Below are 14,090 nucleotides of genomic sequence, written 5' to 3' on the forward strand. Positions count from 1 at the left end.
ATACCACATGCATTATTTCTTGCACTAGGTCAAATCTCCCCAAGAGAAAGGGGTTGTTCACAATAGCTGTAGCCCTCTGAAGAGCAACCCACAGTGGATTGGTTTTCAGAGGGTGTTTAACAGGCCACGAGGAGGTGCTTATGTAGCCTTAGGGCCCTATTTACATACAGTATTTGCAGGGTTATAATGCAGCCCAGTGAAATGAATGTATACCAGTGGCCCTCTTACTGACTTGTGTAGTTTTCTGCATTAAGAACAGACCTATTTTATACTTTGTGCTATGCAGAGGGTCGGCAACCAACACTCCCAAAAGGCCTATACCAAAAACCAGGACTGTTGTAGAGGGTTGTATTTAAATCTGCTCACTACTAAATTGGAATTCCACTGTTTTTTGCGTTTATTAAAAGTCAGCGGCTTCAAAAAGTGTAGTTGCTGACTTTTAATAAACACACTCACCTGTCTCACGGTCCAGCGATGCGGCCGGTGGGAGCCTCATTCTTTCTCCCTCTTCTCCCCACAGCGCCAGCATCACTACTGTGGGCACCAGGCTGTGACAGCTTGCGGCTTCACAGCCGGGTGCACACTGGGCATGCGCATCCTGAGTGGACGGGCAATCTTCTGGGACCTGCGACGTGTCCCAGAAGATTGCAGGGAGAGAGAACTTCCACTCGAGCCACCTAGGTGGCCCGAGCAGAAGTGGGAGTGGGTACCTGTCAAAACTAGGTATCCGTTCAGACACCGCCCGCCCCCCCCCCCCAAAAAATGGCATGCCAAATGTGGCATGTCAGGGGGTCAGGAGGCCTTAAAGCGAAAGTTCCACTTTTGAAACTCCGCTTTAACGTTTGACCTGGGAAGGTCCATAAAGTACGTACTGCTCATAAAATAGATCAAAAATGGGCAGTTGTGCTACGGTTTTACCACCCCATGACCATTCAATCAAACGGTCATACAGCCACCGAACAAGATTGTTCACATGCTACTGCACTTCGCATCATGGCTGTGACTGATCTTTTGTCGTGGCTGATTATTTTTCACTTGGGGCCCAGAGTTTGACAAGGAGCAATGCTTAACAAACTCGTCCATTGAGTTAAATGAGCTGTGCTGCAGCTGTATTGCAATGCACTCGATTGTTGCACAGTAGTGCTGCATTACAGGGTTAAATCAGGAGGTGAGGAGGCAATATAACACCACCTATTAAAGGCCCTCTGAAAAGCACTGTGACCGGATCAATACAGTGGTAATTTCTGCAGATCCTGACCTAGAGTGAAGAGCAGGTACACAGCTCCTGTGGTTTGCAGCATGCAGGCGCTAAACAGGAAGAACTTGGCCAGGTATCAGAGTGGCGGGAGAGCATCAGAATGCCTCCTAGGCATGGATCTCCCACCAAAACGGAGCTTCCCTCCTCGAAGGAAGCAGACAGGCTCAGGGCGGCATTGTGTGCCAGACAGGGACAGCCAAAGGGCAGGATGAGGCCTTGAGGCCGCAATCTGTCCAGGTATGTGCTAAAAACCTCGTTGAGGAGTGCTGTGATAGACAGTTTGTAAAACACAGTGCCGTGGGCTGGCGGCCAGTTGAAGCTACCATCACACTTCCAGCACTCATAGTAGAACTATGGTGAAACTACAAAAACACGCTATAGGCACAAACCTGTAGAAGTGCTCTATTTTTTTGTATTTAAAAAAAAAAAAAAAGGGGACGACATTGACCAACTTATATCCCCTCTTCCTGCAGTTCCATACCTCTGTTATTTTAAATAGTGTGTGAGCTTCGATACAGGTTGATTAAATCACTCCCAACTCAATGTGGCAGTATTTTGAATTGGTAATTGGCCACTAAGGCCTGAGCACTATGCCATAAGAGGAAGTCACAGGCTCTCCCATGCTCAGGAGCACCAGATATTTTGCAGTGGCTGCAATGGACGGGATGGCGAGAAAGCACTTCACAGGATAGCATAGGTATGTCAAAAGGGAAAGTGGGGCTTTTATGAGACTATTATTTTGCCCTGGGTGTGCATAGACTGATAGGGTATTAGAACAATGCCATCTGTTGCCACAGGGATACCACTAGTCTGAAAATAATCCCTCATACAAATAACAGAGGAAATGGTGCCTCTAAGACACCTGTAGATAAGGGTCAAGGTGAAAGGTTCAGGATCCCGTTCTTAGTAGAGAACAAATATAGCTCAGCTGGTCAGAATATGCAAAACATAGAATGAGGAGGTGGTGAGATGAGGAGGGATTACTTCAGGATCAGTTTAACAAGATGCAGAGGATCAGCAGAGTTTAAATTAGGTGATCAGTAAGTAGGCTGGCTTCCCTCGCTTTTTCCAAGTGCGGATCTCTGCACACAGCTCTGCCAAGAACTGCAATACGAATAAATTTCAAACCACACATCTGGTTTTAAATAAAATGTTTAATTATAAAAAGATAACTTCTACTATTACCTAAAAGTAATAAATACAGTGGCGGGATGACAATACTACGGTAGGAGCAAATCAGAAGGAAAAGAGGGGGAGGAACCTGTGCCCTGTAAAGTACTCCAAGAAAATGATTTTACAGGTAAACAAAAAGAGGATTTTTGTTTGATCATACATTACAGGACACAGGATTGTATTCAGGAATGCAAGGGACATTACCAAGCAATACAATAGAGTAGTGGGCAACACAGCAAACAACATACTTAGATTTTGAACATGTTATACTTACCTGCTGTGTGTAATGGTTTTGCACAGAGTAGCCCCGATCCTCCTCTTCTTGGGTCTCCCGCTGAATGCCCCCATAAACAAACCACTTGCTAAGGGGGCACTTGTACATGCTCGCTCCTGAGCCCCACTGTGTGTGTCAATAAAACACACAGAGCGTGACTCAGCCCTGCTCACCGCTCCAGCTTCACTGGTTGTGATTAACAGCTGGAGCCAATGGCTCCCACTGCTGTGTCTGACCCAATGAGGAGAGATAGAGCTGGGAGAACCGCTGCTCTCGAGCACATCGCTGGATCAATATCGGGCACAGGGAGCTGCACACAAGGTTTTTGTTTTTTTTTTTACAATCATGCATTGAATGCATGAAGGTAAAAACACCTTCAGCCTCTAGAACTCATTTAACAGAAGGGGTTCAAGCTGGGTATTGGGCTGCCTGAAGAACCATATGGTAAAACCTAAACAAACATCGGACCAGGTAGCAGCCTTGCATATCTGAAAAACAAGTGCCTAATGCTAGAAAACCCAAGAAGCACTAAACAGACCTAGCACAATGTGCTTTGGTAAGGAAAGGTGGATCCTTGCTCTGAAGTCTATAGGCTTGAATGATGGATTGCTGAATCTACCTGGAGATGGTGAAACAAGATGCACATTATCTCCTGCAGCCCCTATTTCTTAGGACCTGGGCTTAAACAGACAAGCCAATAAAGCCCGCAACCATTAGGCAGGACAGCAGTACCAGAAGGCCCAGAAGCATGACAGTCCAAGTACCATATCTGCCTGGGCCAGTTCGATGTGATTAGGAGTGATCACCAGAATGTCCTCTGACTCCATCCTGTGGAGCAGACAAGGAGTTTCAGCAAAAGAAATGCATAAGTCAGATTGAACTGGTGCCACAAAACCACAAGGGTGTTCACTGGGAAGGTTCGGGGGATCTCTGGATCTGGACACAAACTGCTCCAATAAATAAAGAAGGAGTTCACCTTTGGAGCATGTTACATATGTTCCAACTGTTTTTAGGGTGGAACATGTAATATGTTCCAACATCTGCAGCCTCTCTCCTCCCGAAGTCACAATTTAAAAACAGGGCAGCCATGTGGGGCTTGGCCCACAAAGCCACATAGTTTATTTACAGTATCATGTGAATTAAAGCAGAGTTCCACCCAGATTAAAATATATTGTCAGTCCCCCCCTCCCCTTCAATTACCTTTTTTTGTTTTCATACTGTGTCCTTTGCCACGGTGAGGTACGTCATGTCCAGCAACACATTGGCTCCTGGGAGATGAGTGTCATCAATTCCAGGAGTCAGTGGGCATTGCTGGCTGGAAGCATCGCTGCCATTGCTATGGAAACCTAGCTGACATGCAGTGGGGCCAGCCAATATCGGACTGCATATTTGCGAGATCGTGAGGTGCATGCTTGGTAACCAGCATGCACAGAATCCAGGAAAACAACCACAGCGGCTTCACATGCCCACACTCTAGATGGGCACGATGTACAGAAGAGGAAAAAAAAACGTTTTAAATGCTGCACAAAAACAGAAAGATATCTAAATGTAAACAAACAAGTGGTGACTATACTAGGGGTTCTTTTATCCGAAAGAAATTAAATAAAAAATGTCCGGAACTCTGCTTTAATGCCTACAAGTACTGTCAGCCATTGCGGCTCATGGCTTGTAGTTCTGTAAGGGCGCTGGTGAGCGCTCTTGTAGTCCATTGATCCTCCTATTCTCAGGTAACTGCCTGCCTGTATCAGAGGTACAGATAGACCACTATCTTGAGAGTCTGCAGAAGCCTGAGATTACACTATCTGCTGATCACGGGTGCAATGCTCTGCAGGCTCTATGGGAGAAAGACCTTTTTATTTTTTAGAAATGCACTTTTTTTACCTGCAAAAAATAAGCATGTATTTATTTTTTTAAGGTGAACTTCTCCTTTAAACCTTGAAGCCAGGAGGTCCAGCTCTGGTGCTCCCCCCCCCCCTACCACCTGTAACACAAGTCTTGAAAACACCTCCAAGTGAAGAGAGGATTCCCTGGAGTCCAGGCGTTGAAAATGAAGGATGTCCGCCTGCCAATTTTCCACTCCAGGATAAGGGACGGTGAATAAGGCTGGTAAATGAAGTTCCACCCAAGCCAGAATCAGATTTGCCTCTCTATGGGCAACAAGATTTCTGGTACCCTCTGGTGGTTGATGTAAGCCACTGCTATGGCCTTTTCTGACAGACCTGGTCAGCGGACCCTGCAGTCAAAAGATCCAGCATTGAAATAACGTTTACAATGCTGGGCTACACATCTACCCGCTGTTGGTTGCGACCAATGTGTCGTGGCTGGCAGTACTGTTTAACCCTTTGTGGGAATATATCCAAAGTAAGGTATTCACCTCAGGGATTCACCACTGTTGGTGCAAACCTCACCTTCCAAGTGACAACACAGGCAGGATGCAGGATACCACCAGACTTCGCCCTCCCAGTGGGCATACTCTCACAGGAGTATTCAGAGACAGGGAAACAACAAAATGTGAATCACATCCCTGGATTAGTGGAGCACTCGGCAGCTCTAACCCACACTAAATAGCTGGTGCCCAACAGTGTCCAGTGCACAAAGGCACATTACAGGCCAAGCCAGCTTCTTCTTCACAGCAGGGTCCAGGGATGGGCTCCTAGGCTATACAGAGGATCAGTTCATCTGGAAAGCTGCAAAGCAAGCCCTGGGTATTCAGCAGCCAGTGAAAAAACCTGCTAGAAAAATAAAAAACTTTGAGAAAAAAGAAAGAAGAAGGAGCTGAGGGAACCCATTCATCTTCCAAGAACACTAGCAAAAAAGTGGCTTGTTGGGAATGGGAGGGGTTATGCAGGGCTGCCCTAACAGTTGTGCCAGTGTTCAATCTCCCGAAGGTGGGAGCATAACAATAGTTCCTGAACATCAACCTGTGTCTTGTAACATACGATAAAGAAAACAGTTTGCACTTTATACTGATTTTATTCCTAACCATTTAAAAACTCTAAACTTGTCCATCCGAGCACTGCTGTTATCGCTAGAACTGGTCACGCGAGGGTTTCCAACAGTCCGCTTGATGGTAGTTTTAAAAGCTGTTGGGGGTGGCTTGCTACTGCTAACTTTGCTGTCTTGAGCTTCAGATTGCGGCTTTCCCAAACGCTTCACCATTGCAGCCGAGGGCACTTTTCTCTTTCTTTCTTCCTCTGGGTTGGCTTTTTTGACTGTGCCAAGCCGTTGTGCTAAACTGATCTTTTGAGTGGTGAGCTTGGCAGGGGCACTTGCAGGGGGCTTTGTGGCAAGTCTCCTAATGGTGGTGATGGCAGGCTTTGGTTCAGAGCTTGTGGCTTTGGCCTTCACAGTAACCCCAGGAGTAAGCTTCTCTCGAATAATTGTGGTAGCCTTTTTCTTAAGTACACCAGCATACTGCAGAACACTGCCATCTTCATCGCTCTCTGCTGAATGATCTTCACCAAGTGCATCACCCAAACGGCTAAAGAGTCCAGTGGGCTGTAAAAGCACAAAGTAAGCCATGAATACATGGGCATTATCAAAAGTAGCTGCCTCCCATAAGCACCTTCTACTCACCTTTGTTACGGTTGTTGTGTCCGCTTTGCTCTCGGCTCCCAGTCTGTCAAAGACTGACGTTCTGGTGAAACCTATAACATGGTCACAAAATAAAAATAAACTTGTTGTCACAAAACTCGGCCTGATGTATTCTATTAGAGATTGACATGTATTTTATAGAAGGTTGTCCAAAGTGTCTTCTAGACTCCTGTGATCCCTTTCAGTCGACAGCAGGCTAAAGGTCGCTGTCAGCTGACATCACTCAGTCCCAGGCTCCAGATCGATCCCGACTTTAATGTTGGGATCCACCCACTTGCCTGGACCAGCAGCAGGCTCAGCCTCTCAGCAAGCTTTTGAGAGCAGCTGCTCCTCCCTCGCCACAGCCTGGTACTCCAGTGAGCACTGGAGGGGCAGAGCAGAGAGCCGGTGACTGATAAGTCACTAGCTTTCTGTTCACTGAAGACTGAACTGAGCGATCAGCAGTCTTTGATCACTCGGTTCTCAGTCTTAAGAGGCAGAGGGGGACGGATGCTGCATCCACCTATGCGAGTATGAATGTTTTTTTTCAAAAATCCAGAACTCCTCCTATAATATCCTGTAAATTGCCTACATTCCAGTGATAGAGGAAAAACTGGTAACACCAGTTTACAAAATATGCCAATCAAAGATGATTTGTTTCACAGCCTTGCCCTCTTTTATACTATAAAATAACCCCCAAGACAGTACATCTCAGTCAGTAAACAGTTTTATGAGCTGGCACCAAACACTCACTTTTAGCTGCCTGTTCTTCCAGAATTTTCTTTGTCCGAGGTGTGGTCCCCTTTGGCATATTAATGACATATTTCCCTTCAATCTCGGACGTCACCGTGCAACGTTTTACTGGAACCTCTGCAGTGTCAGCTGCAGGTGAAGACCCAGCTACAGAGAGAGGATGGCCAAAGGACAAAAATGTCAAATTGGCATATACCTATGCAATAATACTTAATTTGTTTGCATGAATTACACACAAACTACCTGACTGTGCATTCTTTAGAGCCACTTTGTTGGAGACTGTAACAGAGATCTTGGATGTGCTTGTTTCAGGTCTGCGGACAGGGGTAGATGGAGGAGAGTCTCGACTGTTTGCAATCATTCTTGTGGCTGCTAACAAAAAAGAAACATTGAGAGAAAAAAAAAAAAAAAGGCAATGTTTTTCACAGCAGCTTTTCTAGAAGAACCTTTGGAATCAATCATTTTCAGGGCTCAGGGAGCTCTGCTTAAAAAAAAAAAATAAAAAATAAAATATATATATATACACAATAAAAATAAAAGAACGTAGCACCTTTCACATATTTTAAAACATTAAGCACATCATTCCTAAATATTCATCAGTTCTGCACGACAAAACAGGAGTAGGACACTAAGCAGGAAAAAGCTTGACTACGCACGCCTATGGGCAGTCCCAGGGGGTATACACCCATTCTCAGCTATAGGCACTCAGTTTTGTTACAAGCAGTGTCAAAAATCAAAGAGTCAAAAATCCCATTTTCTCTTTCGTTCAATGACGGACACAGCTCCTGATTCTTCTTAACCATTGGTGCATCCCAAAGCACCTTAAACTGGGATGAGAAAAAAACATCAGAAAAAAATTCCCAAGGCTAACCCTAGCCAACAGAGCTCAACCATAAACAACTGCAGTTCACCTGAAAAACAATACACCCTCAAAGAGGACCAGGTCCTCTAAACCGCAGCCAAAAGAAGCATACGCAGATGCCAACACAACCACTTTACAAAAAAATTTTGTAAAAAGTGTGCACCGACGACCAGGTGGCTGCCTTGCAAAACCTGCGTCACTGACGCTTGAAGACGGGAAGCCCAGGAGACACTAAGCAACCTAGTAGAGTGCGCCTAAACAAGGAAAGGAGGAACCTGACCCCTAATGCAATAAGCCTGAACCACCACCTGTCTGATCCATCTAGAAATGGTTGCAGAAGAAGCGGACAACCCTTTGTGAGGTCCGTTCGTGAGCGCAAATAGAGAGTCTGACTTCCTAACAGACTCCGTAGCTGCCAGGTACACCCTAATTGCTCGGACCACATCCAAGACATGCAAGACAATTTCCTTCAGATGTTTAGGCCTGGGACACAGGGAAGGCAAAACAATGTCTTCATTCAAATGACAATCAGAGGCCACCTTAGGAAAAAATGACGGACAGAGGCAAAGCAGCACCTTATCCTTTTGAAGCACCATAAGGGGAACGACAGGATAACGCCACCAGAGCCGACACCCTGCATGCAGAGATAATAACCACCAAAGAAAGCCATCTTCTGGGGCAATATAAGCAGGGAAACCTCCCAAATATTTAAAAAGAGAAGCTTAAGTAGAGCTGAAAGCACCGCATTAAGATTGCAGAGTGGCAACTGAGCCCACACTGAAGGAACCAAAATGTCGGACACCCTGAAGAAATGTTACGCACCAGGGAGTGTGTGGCCAAAAGGTCATCGGAAAAAAAAAAAAAACTCAATACCTGCCCATGATGGTACTTAAGGCCAAATTTTTGTTCAACCCACAATTGAAGGAAGGTTAAGATCCAATCCCCTGAGAAGGAGGGAGGATAAACCCCAAGAGACACACCACACAATGTACGTCTTCCACGTACGATGGTAGATCTTCTTAGAGGCAGATTTCCAAGCTTTTAACAGTGTTGGAGTCACCGATTCAAACAAATCTCCACCCTTCAGCACCTGGCGTTCAACAGCCAAGCCGTTAAAGCCAGTGACTGTAAGGCAGGATGGAAGACTGGTCCTTGGGACAACAGATCCTCCCTGAGAGGAAGTTCCCAAGGAGCATCGGCGACAAGCATACCAAGACCGGCAAGACCAGTCTGGAGCCACTAGAATGACCGGAATCCCTTCTGCCTGAATCCTACACAGGAGTTGTGGCAGAAGTTTGAGAGGGCTGGAACGAATTAGTCAGCCCACCTTAGAATGCAGTACACTAAGCGGCAGTCTGGGCTCTGTCAGAGTCTAGATTCCCTGAGCACGTCTGTGCTGAGGACGCCTCCCCACCCGGACAGGCTGGCATCCATGGAGACAACCGTCCAGAACAGGAGGAGAAGGAAGGATTTCTCCCGTCGAAGTACCAGAGAGTGAAGCCACCTCTAGAGACTGTTGATCCTTGACCCATTTCACCAGAATCTCTTAACAGAGATCTTGTGTGGAACTGTGCAAACAGACTGGAGTTTTTCCCGAAGAAAAAGCTGACTCAGCTAAGGCTGAGTCAGACCCATATAGGCCAGTTTTTGTGGAGAGAACCAAAGCAGACGTATGAATGTTCAGGATCCCACCGAACTCCCTCAGAGTTCACAGAGCAATCTCCAGTAGTCCATCAGAGCAGTCGGAGACTCCGCTCGCAGAAGATGATCGTCCAGGTTCCCCAGTGCTGCGATCCCAAGCTGATTAAAAAAAAAAAAAAAAAGAAAATGGAAAGAAGAAGAAAAAAAAATGCCAGCACCAGGTCCAACACTCCTGTGAAGAACCAAGGTGAGAAAAAAAGTCAGCGCTACAAAAACGGAATGCTTCTCGTCCACGGCAAAAAGGAGGAAGCCCTGGTGACCAGCACATATTAGAATGTGCAGGTAGGCGTCCTTGATATCGCAAGAAGCAAAAAATTCCCCTGATGTAGGGACGCCACAGCAATGTGAATGGACTCCATGCGGAACTTCTGTACTCACACAAAGCAGCTTAGCGCCTTGGGGGTCCAGAATTGGACGTACCATGCCTTCCTGCCTGGGAACTGTAAAGAGGTTTGAGTAAAAAATAAAACCTTGAAAATGTTCAGAAGTCTGAACCGGAACAATCACCCCTTGAAATAAGAAGTCTTGCACTGCCCCAAAGAGACCCTGTAAGTGATCTGAGGACGAGTGCAGGTTGGAAGGGAAAAAAAAACAAATAACTTTGTGGACCCACTTGTTCTGTACCAGGGAGGTCCATTGATCCGGAAACCAGGAAAGAAATCCCACCACCCCAGATACGGGTGAGGGTGCCCATTCATGCAGAGGCAGCCTTGTCCGCAGGTCTGGAAGAGCCTGCTCGTGGCTTTCCAGACCAGGTCCTCTTGGAACCTCTGGTGGAGGCCCTGACTTATGATCCCAATCTTGAGATCCTGAGAGACAAAGAGGCCACTTAGGAGCCGAGGAGAATGGCCCACATCTACGACGGGGCTCCTTGCCCTTGGTAGCCTGCGGCCTCCCCTCCTGCAAGACTCTTAAATTATGTCATCCAAGGAAGTTCCAAACAGATGACAGCGCACATATGGTGGGCCAGAGCATCCGCCCTCCTCACCTGGGATTAGGGTAACTCAATTGGACCTGGAAACCGGCGAGTCCACTACAGGTGGGGCCGTCCACCTTTTACGCATTTAATCCTCATAAGGATGCTGCAAGAAAAAATGCCTAGCAACCACTGCATTTTGGACAACCCCACTGTTTGTGGCCTCCTCCTTTTTAAAGTTTTGCGCACTGACGCAAACAGTGCATCCACCAGCGCCTATTTAAGTGCAGCTAGAGGAGCAGAGGAATTATCCTCACTATCTGAGAACTCAAGGTGCATGGATGCAGACCCAGTAGTGTCTATTTACTGAGCTTAGCCCAAAAACATAAAACAGGGGAGATCACCGATTACGATCCCGCAAAAGGGGATGCCGGCCAAGGGTCCACAAAATGGACCACCTATTGGACCCCGCAAAAAAAAAAAAAGGGGGGGTCCTCCCTCCATAGATAACATAGCCCCTGTGATGTGGACGTGCAGGCAGGGAATCCTCGCTAAAACAAGGCAGGTGCTCCACACAATAATGGCAGCAAGACTGTCATTAAAAATGTAGGACCCCCACAACGCCACCTGGTCCCAAGGGAGGTGCCAAGCTCACCATATGGCTCAGCAGGCTGCAAGCCGCAGCCCAAATTTTTGTTGGGGCCCAGCCGCAATTTCACGGATCCTCAGCCTGGCAGATGCCCAAAGGAAGAGTGGGGGCTTACGTTACATGCACTGGGGCCATCCCCCCGCGGCGTCGCCCGAATCGGCCGCATGGCCTAGTAGGCCACGTCCTGATTATGAGGGCACCTGGCTGTGAGCCCCAGCAGAGTCGGCCACCAAGGGGCAGTGAAGGGGAAGGCGGCTGCCCAAAACGGGAGGCAGTGGCTTCAGCCATCCTCACAGGGGCCGCCTCACATAGGTTAAGACGAGTAGGCCGCAAAGCTGTGGCTGAAATTTTTGGCAGAATCGGCCGTGTGAGGCACATACCCGGGAATGGTAAAAACATCCGCCCCCCCAGCCCAAACAACATCCCTGCCCTAGTCACTAAGCCCCAGGATGGCAGGAAACCCTGCTCAACCCCCTGTTGCACACCAGGAAAACCCGGTCAGTAGTCACTCCAACCAGCCCCCCTTAAGAGCACGTGGCAAAGCCAGCTCAACGCCTCACCCGGGGTCGGGGGGGGGGGGGGTGGTAGGGAACCGAAAGACCCACAGTGACAAAATTTTAGAGGGGCTGGGGGGAGGAGGAGGAAGGGGAACCCGGGGTCCGACCATCCCAGGGAGGGGCCCACGTCCACCACAAAATCCTCCAGGGGTAGTGGGGGGGGGGCAGCTACTTACCACACCAGTAACAGGGTGGGCACAGCTCCATCGTAATGTGGGTGCTGTCGGCCAGAAGGAAAGGCTGTGACTCAGGCCGAAGCCAGTTCGTATGCATCCTCACAAAATGTTTAACTCGCCTGCCAGCCCCCGTCCAGTGGGGACATGTCGCGGCCGACCTAGGGTGGAGCTGTGGTCTGCACGCGCTCGCTGGCCGGACTGGGGTGACCCTAGGGATCTAGATTATCCAATTTGTCACCCAGTCTGGCACTTGAGTGTAGTTCTAACAGGAATAAAATAAGAAAAAGAGGAAAACAATTCCATTCAAAATGAAAAAAATTGCCAGGACCAGAGATCCCAGCAAGGAACTAGGTCCATATTCCTGACTAGGTAGAAAAAAACTGCTTGTAACAAAACTGAGTGCCTATAGCTGAGAGTGGGTGTATACCCCCTGGGACTGCCCATAGGCGTAGTCAAGATTTTTCCTGCCTAGTGTCCTACTCCTGTAGGGAGCAGTATAACCCAATGGTTAAGAAGAATCAGGAGCTGTGTCCATCAATGAAAGAAAGAGAAAAAGGCTTTTCTCAGATGTCTGCACTGGGAAGTTAAATCTTAAGCATCCCCTGCATTTGTATTCAGCCGCCGAGTCAATACTTTGTACAACCACCTTTTGCTGCAATTACAGCTGCAAGTTTTTTTGGATATGTCTCTACCAGCTTTGCACATCTAGAGAGTGACATTGTTGCACATTCTTCTTTGCAAAATAGTTCAAGCTCTGTCAGATTGGATGGAGAGTGTCTGTGAACAGCAATTTTCAAATCTTGCCACAGGTTCTCCATAAGATTTAGGTCTGGACTTTGACTGTGCCATTCTAACACATGAATATGCTTTGATCTAAACCATTCTATTGTAGCGCTGGTATTTGGCCCCATCCACCCTCCCATCAACTCTGATCAGCTTCCCTGATCCTGCTGAAGAAAAGCATTCCCACAACATGATGCTGCCACCACCATGTTTCACAGTGGGGATGGTGTGTTCAAGGTGATGCGCAGTGTTAGTTTTCCGCCACACCTAGCATTTTGCTTTTAGGCCAAAAATTTCAACTTTGGTCTCATCTGACCAGAACACCTTCTTCCACATGTTTGCGGTGTCCCCCAAATGGCTTCTCGCAAATGGGGACTTCTTTTGGCTTTCTTTCAACAATGGCTTTCTTTATGCCACTCTTCCATAAAGGCCAGATTTGTAGAGTGCATGACTAATAGTTGTTCTGTGGACAGATTTCCCCACCTGGGCTGTGGATCTCTGCAGCTCCTCCAGAGTTACCATGGGCCTCTTGGCTGCTTCTCTGATTAATGCTCTCCTTGCCCGGCCATGTCTTGGTAGGTTGGCAGTTGTGCCATACTCTTTCCATTTTCGGATGATGGATTGAACAGTGCTCTGTGAGATGTTCAAAGCTTGGGATATTTTCTTTATACCCAACCCTGCTTTAAACTTCTCCACAACTTTATCCCTGATCTGTCTGGTGTGTTCCTTGGTCTTCATGATGCTGTTTGTTCACTATAGTTCTCTAATAAGCCTCTAAGGGCTTCACCGAACAGCTGTATTTATACTGAGAATAAATTATACACAGGTGAACTCTATTTACAAATTAGGTGACTTCTGAAGGCAATTGGTTCCACTAGATTTTAGTTACGGGTACCAGAGTAAAAGGGGGCTGAATATAAATGCACGCCACACTTTTCAGATATATATTTGTAAAAAATTTTGAAAACCATTTATCTTTTTCCTTCCACTTGACAATTATGTGCCACTTTGTGTTGGTCTATCACATAAAACCCGAAAAAAATACATGTATGTTTTTGGTTGTAACATGACAAAATGTCAAGGGGTATGAATACTTTTTTCAAGGCACTTTATACCATATAGCTCATTTCAATGAACATAATTTTAAAGACTGCACAATTAAACTGTGTTTAAATTTACTTACGGCTATTAGCATTCCTCCGTAGTTCATTCTGCATGCTGATCTGGTTAGAAAGCTCAGTCACAGCTTTACAAATATCCTATAGGAAGCACAAAATAAAAATAAAGTTAGCTAGTTAAATCCAACGAATAGCTTTCCTTGCATGCTGCAATTCCTGCTATTTTTGCCATTATACATATTTTGTCACAGACAACCCATTACACATCTCAAGTTAGGTTAGCCATTTAAAAAAAAA

At 46.8% G+C, this 14,090-nt stretch overlaps 1 protein-coding gene across 1 annotated transcript in view; it reads right to left on the minus strand.

Moving 5' to 3' along the window:
• Positions 1 to 5,527: 5,527 nt before the first annotated feature.
• Positions 5,528 to 14,090, minus strand: part of LOC309560803 (uncharacterized protein C19orf47 homolog) — a 38,331-nt gene continuing 29,768 nt past the window's right edge. Inside the window, exons 4-8 of the mRNA XM_082264481.1 lie at positions 13,859 to 13,934; positions 7,275 to 7,403; positions 7,032 to 7,178; positions 6,282 to 6,352; positions 5,528 to 6,203 (exon numbers count right to left, since the gene is read on the minus strand). Of these exons, the coding sequence (XP_082120607.1) occupies positions 5,667 to 6,203; positions 6,282 to 6,352; positions 7,032 to 7,178; positions 7,275 to 7,403; positions 13,859 to 13,934 (960 nt within the window). The 3' untranslated portion in view covers positions 5,528 to 5,666. The remainder of the gene's footprint in view (positions 6,204 to 6,281; positions 6,353 to 7,031; positions 7,179 to 7,274; positions 7,404 to 13,858; positions 13,935 to 14,090) is intronic.

Source organism: Pelophylax lessonae (assembly GCF_965119305.1).
Source record: "Pelophylax lessonae genome assembly, chromosome: 7".
Taxonomy (NCBI): Eukaryota; Metazoa; Chordata; class Amphibia; order Anura; family Ranidae; genus Pelophylax; species Pelophylax lessonae.